The sequence below is a fragment of the Contarinia nasturtii genome, unplaced genomic scaffold (assembly GCF_009176525.2).
Source record: "Contarinia nasturtii isolate CC-2019 unplaced genomic scaffold, AAFC_CNas_1.1 Cnas_scaffold_78, whole genome shotgun sequence".
Classification (NCBI taxonomy): Eukaryota; Metazoa; Arthropoda; class Insecta; order Diptera; family Cecidomyiidae; genus Contarinia; species Contarinia nasturtii.
Genome location: NW_022197436.1, coordinates 4,510,734 through 4,524,151, shown reverse-complemented (window position 1 = coordinate 4,524,151; position 13,418 = coordinate 4,510,734). Strand labels below are relative to the sequence as shown.

Genomic DNA, 13,418 nt, shown 5'->3' with positions numbered 1-13,418 from the left:
TAGTATGGAACGAAGAGAGAAAGAATGAAATTGAATGCATTTCGAAAGGTGAAAATTTCAAGTTGTTTTCAATGTGGGGGCGGGGGCGGAGTTTTGGCAGAGAGTAGCAATCCAATAAATGTAAAATACACCATTTAGAATAATATTTTGATTGAATTTGTTAGTTCCGACTTATTGACAACGATTTTCTGTATACATTATTAACAAGTATATGCAAACATGCAATCGTATTAGACCAAAAGACAAAGTATCAATGTGAGCTTTGGCTGGAATCTTTCCGCATTCTTATCGTTTATCGTTGTGTATGTGCATCACAAGTCTTTCCGAAGCTTATCAAACGAACGAGCATGCATATAACCCACTGACTTGATGCAGCTATTTTATGCTTTTGAATTTGTATCTACTATGTTCATTGCTGTTGTTGTTGCTTCGTACCTTGTTGCCGTTGTCAATAATACAGTACATAGATTTGGATAGCAAATAGAGCATATGTGTGCTATGTGCTTATTTTTATGGTATTTAAACAATTGTAGTATAACAAATGTTCACGTGTTTCGTATATTAGCTTGACATTTCGAAATTGTTTTGTAGAAATATTCCATGCTCTTAGTCATTCATGCATTCATTGAACCTTATTCACTTTATGCTCAAGCATACAATGTATTGTAAAATCCAATTTTGAGCTATAAGCATGCTGTAAATTGTGATTAAATGCTTTTAAGTGGTAATCGGTTATTATAACATACACTGTTGCTTCTCATTTTTCGCTTGAACAAATTTCAAGACGATTCATGTTGGAAAGAAAATGTAAGGGCATCAACAGCCAATGCTGCGGTCATCGGATGATACAGGTGACTGTACAGTTCGATATTGAGAGAGTTCGATCGAAAGAATACCATTGCTTCAAATTTCAGTGGTCTTGAGCGAATTAAGTTAAGCAGTGTAAAAAATTGATACTGAATTTAATTTATACTCGAGAAAATCATATTATATCAGACTAAAGCTTATAGTATTACAGTGCTGTACAGCTATCCATTTCACACTCGAATTGTTCACATTCTTCAAATATACTCACATATATCAGTCAATATATAATCAATCGTATTCTATTTTACCTCTTTTTCGGATATCTTTGACGTCGTTGCTGTTATTAAAGGATATTTCTGGCATATAACTGACCTTCATCTGGACACAACGTATTCAACCAAAGGCGATGTTACCAAAAGTAAGTTTTTATCCACCCTTCTATATCTCTTTCTTTTCATATGCAAAAAATCAATTGGCGATTCCTGTTAAGTTGCTTTTCATCCAATTTCGTATTTTCATGTGTTTTTTTTTTATATTTCGTTTCTTTCATTTGGTTCATGTTACTCTCGTTGAGGGGCAAACTACTACAGCATTGCAAACCTCCATCTAGTACCACGAAAATGCCAAAAAATTCTACATAGTTCTAAATAGTGTATCATAGTTCCCAGAATTATAAATAGACTATTGAATTACAAGAATTAAATTCGATGTAAAATAACACTAAAATGATGTTTAACTGAAAATATATTTGTAAAAATTAAAAATAGTGGGTATTCGAAAACATGAAATTCGAAACCGTGAATTTCACGATAACATGAAACGATTTCAAAATGTATGAATTTCGCGATAACATGAAATCGCATTTCATGTTTTTGAATTTTGCAAAAAAAAACACTTTTTATGAATTTTAAACTTCGTATATCAACACGTAATATACATATACATATGTAGAGAGAGAGAGAGAGTCAAATCAATTGTTTATTTTTACAATCTAACTCAACAAGCGAAAAAATTCCCTTCATCTTTATTCCAAGAATCAATATCATCTGATTTGGTGTATTCGGTTTCAAGTGGCACTGTCGTGACTCTCTCACTTGTTGTAATGTAACGATTGCGTTCTCTATATTATACATACATAAGACAAATGCAGTGAGATATTTTGGTTCAATCATGGATATGATCGAAAATAATCGTAAACAAACGTCGCTTGAAGATTTTTTCAATCCAATTTAATTAAAATTATTCATTTTAAGTTTTGATTTAAAAATAGAATCTATCAACTGTTATTTAATAAAATAAATAAAATTCCCTTTCATATGATACATAGTGTATAGAAAAAAAAGTATCGATTTCATTTGATTTTCATTTAATTTGGCAGCAAATTTTCAGGATAACCAGAAACATGAAATATTCGATACCATGAAACGAGGTCCAAAATTAACTTTTCGTGTTTTCGAATACCCACTGTAAATAGAATTATATTTTCATTTAGAATTTTTTTTTAACATAAGATATATTATATTGTACTGAAGCCTAAAATAGTGTGTTCAAAACACTGGAAATTATATTACACGATGATGTACTATTTTGCCCCTTAGCTTTTGTCCATATATTTTTCCTACATAGCATACTACATACGATTAAAGTGTAATAAAAAAAATTTGTTTATGTATATAAAATCATTTTCTATGCATACGTATACAGATTGTTGGCATATGGATCAACATCATCAAACAAATTCAGTAAATTCAAAACCTGGCCGATTCGGCGACTATATGTGTGACAGCCCATGGAGTTTACTCGAATCAGCAACACAAGCGATGAAATCGAGGCAAGGGGATAATGTGGAATTCGTTTTATGGACCGGGTAAGAATTCAATCATCTTATTAAGACATTTTTGTACACCAATAGTCGTATTACTATAATCGTATTTCTGTGTGTTAATGTGCATTATCTACACAAATAAAGTAACAAAAAAGAAAATCGAGAAAAAGAATAAGGAATAATACGACGTTTGAGTTTGATTAGATTTCACTGCCCAGATAATAATATCAATGAAATCTTATGTTTGCCAATGCGAACAATAAACACAAAGCTTGAAGCTTATACACGTTCAAAACACGCTGTCGTTTGTTCGCTTTGAATGATCACCGAATTGCTTGTGCAACTAAATAGAAAATAACACCAGAAACCAGATTACAGTGGGAAAGTTTTCGTTACAAAACGACAACATAACAGCAAGCAATCGTTTTTAATCTAGTCATGCGAAAAGCAAAATCACATTGCCAACACTTTATCTATTCTATCGAAGTAAAGGACGTGCATTCTATGATATTGTGCACATACGAAACCGATGTAATCGCATGACAATTTCTCTCTCGACTGTTGGTATTTACGAACATAATGTTGCGTATTTTGTAACTGATTTATTTTGTCTATCGTCACCATCATCTTCTTCTCTATGCTTAAATAACATATCAATGCACAAATATCCATACTGTGTCTACTGAATTTTGTTGAGTGAAAGGTATTGCCATTTGTCAGTTTCATTCAGTTGACTTCGGAAAATTTCGAATACCAAATTTTGTTTTTGTTGTTGTACATTTCTTTATTTCGGTCAAATTCAGGCGAAAAGAAGAGGATTGTGTAATCTTATAGCCGTGACATTGCTCATCGTCATTATTACAGACATCAGCAAAACATGGTGTAAAATTATACGTTTTCACAGCTAACGAATATCCACAACACATAAATACACATTTAAACGGGCTACTCTATCATAATAATAATGAAATATAATGCGTCGTATTCAAAACATTGCCATGGAATACCATTAACAGCCGTTTCAGTAACAACACCTTAAGCAACAACAACAACAACAGCAACAAATTATTTTACAGTTTACCGTGCGACATGTTGTATGACATATATAATATATATATATTTCTATACTTGGCATACCGCCTGATAAATTTATCCAGTGGTATATACTTTGGATATTTACTTTTTGTTTCTCTCTTCAGTTTTATCGATAATTTTTCTCGCGAATAATATACGCGAATTTACTGCCATTTTCTCCGTCGCGACATAGTATGAACCGCACACGAGTAGCAATCAACAGAATGTCGCTCTCGGTCTAACACTCTTTTTTCCACTCACTATATCGTTAACGCATATTTTCGGCAGCAAAAAAAGTGCCACGTGATTGATGACTTGGATTTACGTCATATTATGTGACATAAGAAATTCATTTTAATTACACCATGTAACGTTTTTTGCACGAGATATATGTGTGTGAGTGCAGAATTTGCAATTCAAAGACGATTTTAACGACAGACAGGAAAAAAAAAGCGAACAGGCCAAGAGTAACAGAAACAATGTGAATGACAAAACGCAGGTCATTTGATGAATAAATCATTGGAAATAATCTAGCTATAAATACTTAAGAGAAGATAGTCTAACTGAGGAAAAATTATTCCAATGTATCATCAAATCATTCCTTTTCAACGAAAATTTATCTGCTTCCAGAAAAAAAATAGACGGTAAACGAGATTAAATGTAATTTGCCGAATAAAGATTTTTCAAACGGAAAAACGTCATATCAAAAAGAACACCGACATATTTAAGTTGTGCATATAAAGAATAAATTATTTGAGAAGAATGTCATTGCACTGCTTAGTGGATGCTCAATCAAAATATAATAAAAGCGTCGTATATGGAATAATTGTTATTATAGCAACTCATCAAGTGCTCGCCTCGTGCCACAAAACAATTTCGTCGATTGGAATGTGTTGCGTTACGTGCAAGATACAAGATAAGTGAGAAGGCGAAAAACAGCAAATAAATGCATTCGAATAGGTTTTTGAAATATTTATATAAAAAGTGAACAAGCTGCAACGAAGTAGCAGAAAGGAGGGAGTTTAAAAAATAAAAAAAGGAAGTCTGTGCGCTCCATAAATAATCCAAGATGAAGAAAATACGGCAATTACAAGCACTCGTTGCTTTCACTCTGTCTCGTGCATAACACCGTCTTCGACATTCACTGTAAACGGTTAAATGCTCAATATTAACAGTATGTAGAGATATATATATATAAAGAAAAAAATGAAAGAAACCGTGTCGCGCACATACAATCACCCTGAATAAAGCTTAAAATTGAAAAAAAAGAGAAAAGAAGAAGATGAAAAGAACTCTCGCTCGCACACACAGCACAAGAGTGGTGTTGAAAAGTAAATTATACGCATATAAATAAATTGTGAATGAAACCGGAGTAGTTTAACAAGAAAAAAGGAAACGCGAGAAAAGTGAAAGAAGTCTAATATCCACAGTCAAACACAAGCGGGAAAAAACACGAAAAAACTGAATAAAAAAAAAACCGAAAAGAATAGAAGAATAACTAATACCTTTGCATATAATTTCAACGCCATGAAGAGATGTGCATACAGTGTGCAGATGAATCGAGAAGCGAAGAAAACAGTAAGAATAATGTCAAACGTGGAAAAAATTGAAACGGCACAACTCGCGAAGGCCGAAAGCAAAGAAGAGAGAGAGAGAAAAAATATAGACCAAAAACGTTGGATACAAAAACTGCGAAGAGAAGCGAATGACGCGAAAAAAGGGACGATGTGAAAATTTGTAACATCTACATAATTTTCCGTTTAGCGTTTCCTCTTAGACGAGAGTAGTTTTATAACATGCTTATCCCAAACGCTCCCGCATTTTGTACACACGACGATATACCACTACATTGAAATTTAAATGTTCACAACACAATATACCATATAAACAACGAAAGATGAACGTAAAATGTCATCAGCGACAGCAAAACAATGGTAAGAACTTAAATCGAAAATAATCTACAACTTGGCGCGTAAGACAGCTTTGGAAATGCGAAATAATATATACTATCACTAGTGTCAAGCGCGACTTTTTGAAAAATTAACGAAAACGACATTTTTTTTTGACAAATGCATGAAAATGAAAACATATATATTACATAATATAAAACGGAGGTGCTGTGTAAATGGTGTCTTACTATGGGTCTACTCACAGAAAAATTTCCGGATATTTCGAACCCAGAAATCGGTTTAAATCACAGCAGAATGATTTCTGGGTTCAAAAGATCCGAAAATCCGAAAAACCGGATAACACTTAAATTTGAGACTTTCAATGAGACTTGAATCTGTATTTTAACGTTCAACTATCATTTTACGCATTTCTTTCACAGTTTATGTATATAAAGAAAAATGGAAAAATCTTCAAATCGATTTTTCTCGCTTTTCCGATGAGAAATCGAGAAAAATAACGAAAATTTGGTACCTCCTCCTTGGTTCTCTTCTCATAATATTCCCATATGATATCGTATGAGAGTGAGCGAGGAGAAATGATCTGGACATGAATCTTGTGGAATAGGTGGATCCGACCTGACCCAAAATGTTCTAGATGTTGAGCACTCGTGGTCCACTCCCTTTATAGGGCCCCAATGGAGGTACCAAATTTTCGTTATTTTTCTCGATTTCCCATCGGAAAAGCGAGAAAAATCGATTTGAAGATTTTTCCAGTTTTCTTTATATAAATAAACTGTGAGAGAAATTCGTAAGATGATAGTTGAACGTTGAAATACAGATTAAAGTCTCATTGAAAGTCTCAAATTTAAGTGTTATCCGGTTTTTCGGATTTTCGGATCTTTTGAACCCAGAAATCATTCCGCTGTGATTTAAACCGATTTCTGGGTTCGAAATATCCGGAAATTTTTCTGTGAGTAGTTAGCAATAGATTTTCTTCACAAGCAGAATGGCTGAACCCATATTTTGAGGTAGAGCACAAAAGTAACGAGAACAATTAGTGCTTCCGCTATCATTTTCTGAGTGTTTGCCATGACGTTTTTTATCGTATCACTAGCAACTACTCGCTCACTTCGTTCGTTTGTATCCCCGTCAATCAAATTATATACAAAGTTTTTTTTTTATTTTTCTATAGTTGAGTTTGCTTTGCAAGCTAATTTTTGGCAAGAACTTGCATCGCAATTTAACGTAACGAAACACAGTTTTATTATTTATTTGGTCCATGCTTGACCATGATGTCCAACGTGGATAACAATTTTTACCCGTAAAAAGGATTAAAAGTTATAAAAATAGACGAAAATGAGGGAGACCAAACCAACGATACCCTAGTCATCCAGATCAGTTGCGCCCTTCAACTGTCAATCCGGAACACATAAGCATTCTATGTAGAAGATCTTTTGAACTGATTTTTGAAATCATTCGTCCATGCGAATTTCAAGCAAGCACACAAAGAAAATATGTATGTATATTTGTGAATGGATTGAGAAGCAGATGAAATGCGTGAAAAAACATTTTATAAGCTTAGTACATGCTGACGAAATGGATTTAAATGCGATTGTAATCCCAGCTATTAACACTTAAGTTGATCAAAACAGAATGAAGCACTGTAAAAAAAGACGCAAAAAAATGGTAGGGAAAAGTAACAGCATATTGAAATGGCATCAATGATCTCCAATTGATTTTGTATTTGATTGTATTTTCAATTTTCAGCGATTAACGATAAAAAAGATCCACGTGAAATGAAGAGGTGCGGAATTATGATACAACCGTTTTTTTGTGTATGGTCCATCCGAAGCCATTTTATTTCGATTGCTATTGCAACTGAATCAAATTCCTATTGCAACGATGTAGATAGGTACTCTGATGTAGATAAGCACACCCCACATTCTTTGTCACTGTGTGATGCAGCTAGCACAATTGCAAACGCTTTCATAATCAATGTGTTCTTTTTTTTTATCGCAATTTCTTTTACTCTCGTTTATTCAAACGGTTTGTGTGTGTCTCTGGGGTTTTTTTTTTTTCGTTCGTTCGGTCGTTGCCATCCGGTAAACTAGCACTTATATTTCGTGATGCATGTAAAGTATTGAATGGCACCGAAGCACACTTCAAAAATTAAATGCCGCACATCACTTTGCGCAAACATTTTGTCGAAATGAAATTTTGCACCAGTTTGTCGATTCTTTTTGAGCCCATGCTGTACGCATATCGATTTGCATATATTATTCGTTGTGTGCTTTCTGTAAATTGTACATTGGTCGATGTAAAATTGTTTTATGATTATGAAGAAAAGCGGTGTGTGTGCTCTCAACTCATTTTGTTTTATCGCGTTCCGCTAGAGTATACACACACAAACACATACAATTTTCTATTGCATCTATAAAAAGATATTGACAAGTTGATGGACCAATTTCAAATATAAAATTGCCAACTTCATTTGCATACTGTTTTTTCTCTTTCTTTGTTCTTATCTTTTTTTTTTCCTTAAATGGAAACATCGTTGCGGTGGTCTCACACTAAAAGGTATTCAGTTATGGCATTCTTCGTAAGTTGGTGTCAGTCACGATGAAGAAATCATATAAGTAAATAAGGAAGAGGAACATAGCAATGAACAGGAAATTGAATGAGCTAGAATAAAAACCAGAGCATGAAATTGTCACGCATGAGCGTGCCGCTTCTAACTATTAATATTATGCTTTTTCTATTAGTGTACGCTATAAAATAATACGAACTCAGGAGCGACTCTGATAAAAAAACTGAATAAATATCTATAAAAGTGGAACACGAAAAAATGCTGTGTTTCAGTTTTATAGATTTCAGGTCGGGTTTCTATTCTAACCCAATCAATTCAACAATTCAGCGCACGCCCAATTTCAGGTAGCGCACAAGCATTTCAAGAATAAGTTCAATAATATGAGACTCGCCGAGTGGTTTAACTTGTGCAATTTGCAATTTCGTCGATCGTCGAAAAATGTGTTGGTCGTTGCCTACCTCATATATATCTATTGTACACCGTACACATATGGACCGGAGTACGAATAAAACTATATTTATATAGCGCTTTTACAACTCACGTGCTCAGAATGACACTGTGTTTCACATTACTCTCAGGCATTTAGCTTGGTTTAATTACATTTACTGACGATCTTCCCAAAAGATGAGAGACACACACAGAGAGAGAGAGACATTCAAGCCAATTTCACCGATATGCAGATGCAAACTGCTTTCCGTACCAGCATACGCTTACACATTCTTTGTATATCTTAATTTAAGTTCGTTTTTTTCCGTCCCCTTACGCTTTTCGTCTTTTTCGTTTGCATTCAATTCCACGCTCATTCGGTTCTTTCATTGGTTTTTCTATTTTGGTTTGTATTTTGTTCTTTCTTTTTCGTTCGTTCATTCTTTCTTCTCTTTTTTTGTACGTTTTTATGCTCGTATTCATTCTTCGTTTCGTTTTTCGGACGGAATAAATTAAGTATCCAACTCATGTGCTGAAATTAACACACGAATGATTTTCGCTTGTTGGCCATTTCCAAAACCTAGAATTTACTTTTATTATTTTATTCGTCTTTCTGTGTGTCACTCGTTTTTTGCGTCACTTTCTTTGTCTCTCGCTCGCTCCTTTTTACGGTTGTTGTTGTTATTTTATACGTTTGGCAATATCTCCGGTACTACAAGCATCAATTACATATACACAGTCACACATACACCCAGTACGATTTGAAAATTTAAACATCGCATAACAAAATTGAGTATAAAGCACACGATTAGAGAGAGAGTTGGTGAGCGAACGGCAAAAAGAATAACGATGTGCAGAAACAGGATAAGGGCTACACAATATAGATTCTTACCAGCGAACAAAGAGAACTACGAAGTAAAAAAAAAATTATGCAAAAAAATACAGAAAAATAAATATAGAACTGTAAAAAAACGTACAATTTAACAGTAATCTAATTACATTTTTTCTACTTGCTGCTCTGTCGTTTATGGGTGTAGATTAATCTACCAAAAAACACCGACAAAGAACAAGGAAATTTCGAATTGTTCACATCATTTGACTCGGGTAAATGCGCGCTCGTTCTCTGGAAAAGAAAATAGTCGTATTCTTGTGTGTCTCGTTGCCTATTATTATACAAACGTGTGGGATAAATTGGACTGCTGCACAAAGGAAGAGAGCCAAATACGAAACGAGTTAATTCTAGTTGTATTTTTTTAAATGGTGTCTGAACACACACACACATACCTATATATCAGCAAACAACAAGAAAAAGGGCAAAATAAAAATGGAAACAAGTAGAAAAGACGATGAAGAAGTCGTCAATTTAAGTGTGTGTTTTTGAAAGTTCTCAACACGAAAAAAATTGTTGCTCACAACAAGAGAATGGATCGAATCATAAAGAAAAGGAAAAAAAAACAGCAATGAAATTAAGCAATTGACGCAAGAAAAATTTCTTGAGAAATGTCAATGTTTGTCACGATTTTATGCGATTGGACCGCTGCTATTCAATATTATAATAAACAAGTAACGTGTCGGAATCCGCACAAAATCTAAATACACACATAAATCGGCCAACCCCAACGAATGGAACAAGGAACATTAGCGTTTACATTACTTATGTAAATACTTCTCTCTCTTTTTTTATTCGTTTCCAATTTTTAAGAGTGAATTCAAAATAAGAGCAAGAATTACCCAGTTTGGTGTATGTTGATTTGTGCTATTCGATTTTTTCTATCTTCATTAGAAACACGAACATAGAACAAAAAGGAACAAAAGTTCTTTTTCCCCATTCGAACATTTTAAAAAAAAACGTACACATAATTGTAATTTGCATAATTTATTTTCAGAGATGCTTTAACACATTCAATGAGGGGAAGTATCGAAACACGTCGGTTGGAAGTTTTACGGAATATAACGGATTTGCTCAGTCGAACGTTTCCATCGCAATTTGTTTTTCCGGTACTTGGTCATGACGATGGACTAGGACACGGGATTAACTTTCGCATTTTGGGCGAACTATGGCGACATTGGCTTCCGAATGAAGCGTTGGAAACCTTCAATAGAGGTAAGTAGAATAATTTTTCAAACACAGCGTGTACGGATATCGAAGGAGAGCGATGAATAAAAAAACCGTTGATTCAAGAATTAAACAAAAAATCTCACAGAAAAAGTTCAGTAAAAAACACCCAAGCATCAAAATGAAAATGAAAAATCTGTAGGTAAGATGAACTTTTTCGCCGTTTTTCAACACATGATGGTCAAACTTGGTAATTGAGATAAGTCGTGTTGGACCATGTTGTTGATTTTCGATCAAAACTCTTGTAAATCGTGGTAAACATCGTTAAAATACGATTGGCTATGATGGGTGGTCAAAAGAGTACTACTTCTATCAAATTTTAGACCAATTCCACATTTTAAAAATGAAAACTTGAAGCAAGACCTAATTCTATTTATCAATACTATCATGTAAAACCGAATTTGAAATCCATACCTCAAAAAACAAGACAATGGAAGAACAATCTGTGGAACACACCTGGTCCAAATTCAATTAATTTTTCATCCTCATTCTGCGAAAGGTCATCTCCGACCATTAAAAATATAGGACCCATTATAAAACTTTTTCCCACACACTTCACGTGGGTGGAAACTACATCAGTTAGACTACACATCGAAAGACCCTCGATATATAATCATTTCTCTCATAAAATTGTAAAAAATTAAAAATCTGTTTTGCTGATGCAGAAAGCGTAGACGAAAAATATAAAATACCTTTTACGGTTAATTGATTTCATCATTTTGATTAAATTGCATTTTTAAATCTCATTATCGAGTTGTTAACATTTTTCAATTTTTTTAATTTACAATCATCAATAGGCGGATACTATACCATTGAGCAAACAAAGAGCAAACTACGAATTATCGCATTGAATACAAATTTTATGCGACACGATATAAAATATCAACAAACACATTCGTCGCCAATTCGACAAAGACCCAGTATGAGCGATTTAAATGATCACAATTATCGGTATCACCACGGAAATCATTATCGAAGTAATGGCATCAATGGATACAGTGCAGGCAATTTTGATGAGCATGGTGGGACCGTAAGCGCATTATCGGGCGAAAACCATGAGGCACAAAAACAATGGGAGTGGCTGGAAGCTGTGTTAGATAAAACGAGCCGAAACAAAGAAACGGTATGTAAAACACTCATCATCATTCGTGCCTCTTTAATTTTCATTTTTATTTTTTTTTTACATTGACTGACGATCATTCATCTTGGGCCAGAATTAATTTAAGATTTTGTTTATGCCATTTGCTTCAACAATAAAACTACATTAAATATTATTATATTCCATTCGAATACGCCAGTATGCTTGAACACAACAACACTGATGCCAGAAATAGCAAAAAAAAAAGATGCCGTCTAAGCTGCGTGCATGTGCATGAATTAAGCGAAACAATATGGTTTTTAATAAGCCACTGTTTCACTCCAAATATATTTAATAGAGTATATTTACTTGACAAAATTTAATTACATTCATCAGAGTCACGAAAAATGGTAATATGTTCTTGTTTCCATCGCACACGCTTTTACCATTCGACAATTGTATGCGCACCAGAAATTTAATTAGGTTATTTTCATAAAAACAGAGTGAATGCGAGAGGGAGAGCGTGAACCAGTGACCGGTTCGCGCATATTTCTATGCCTGATAGCTATGCTAAGCATAGCGGAGACGCAAGCCGCAACGCACCCGTCACCATTCGATTCGAGCTATATTGTATGCGCACGGTCGTCTGCATAAACGAACATGTGTATTGTTCATATAGAGTGAACGGCGATGCGTCGGTTGCGTTTGCGGCTATGCTTGGCATATCTATGCTACCTAGCGTATTTAGGCAAGCATAGAAATATGCGCGAACCGGTCACTGGCGTGAACGCGGAGGATGTTTTGTTTATTTAAATTTTCAAATATTACTACTGGAAACACTTAACATCTCTTAATTCATTTCGTAATTGTGCGAAATGTCCGCAAAAGTTTTTTTATTTTCGTCTCTTTTCCTCGTTTTATCCACCAAACGACCAAGCTAAACGAAAATTACAATGGTGCGGCTGATGATTTTCGTTTGCCAAACACAAATGGAGGAAAGCAACAAGGCGTATTAGGCAAACAGTCAAAGTCAAAGCTGATACAATAAAATTTCCGAGAAAATTTCATTATAGAAAATTTTCTATTTACAAACGCCGAAGAGAAGAGAATTAATTAAATCCTCGTCCGTTCGCTTGAAACTTTCATGCGTTTTTTTTTTGTTCTTCCTTTCTTCGCTGTCAGTGTAGTCATTGCATTTGTTGTTGTTGGCGAATATGCACAAATAAAAGTGAGGATGTTTTTTCTGATGTTGTGTTGTTGCTCTATTTGTTGTGGTTTTTTTGAAATCTCATCAGTATTTCGTCTAATATGAAACAATGCAAAATGAAATGAACGCAACAGCGAAATTCATTCAATAAAATAAAAAACGAATGCAAAACGTTTTAGCTGACGAACGAAATTAAAATTGTCTTGTTGTTGTTGTTTTGCGATGAGTTTTGTTTGAGTTTATTATGTTGTCTTCGAGATTTGCGATCATGAATAAATTGTAAATACATTTAACGAGAAACGTGCGTGTTTATTTCATTTTAAAATGGAAAAAGCTTGAGGAAAAGTGCATCCTCGGTCGTTTTGCCTTTTCCGTTTCATATTTTATAAAAGTGTTCATTGTTATTGTT

At 34.1% G+C, this 13,418-nt stretch overlaps 1 protein-coding gene across 4 annotated transcripts in view; it reads left to right on the top strand.

Moving 5' to 3' along the window:
• Positions 1 to 13,418, top strand: part of LOC116351199 (acid sphingomyelinase-like phosphodiesterase 3b) — an 88,430-nt gene that overhangs the window by 47,990 nt on the left and 27,022 nt on the right. For all 4 annotated transcript variants that reach the window (XM_031783451.1, XM_031783380.1, XM_031783518.1 and 1 more), the window contains 4 exons: positions 1,157 to 1,225; positions 2,512 to 2,674; positions 10,495 to 10,712; positions 11,522 to 11,847. In XM_031783451.1, the coding sequence (XP_031639311.1) occupies positions 1,157 to 1,225; positions 2,512 to 2,674; positions 10,495 to 10,712; positions 11,522 to 11,847 (776 nt within the window). The remainder of the gene's footprint in view (positions 1 to 1,156; positions 1,226 to 2,511; positions 2,675 to 10,494; positions 10,713 to 11,521; positions 11,848 to 13,418) is intronic.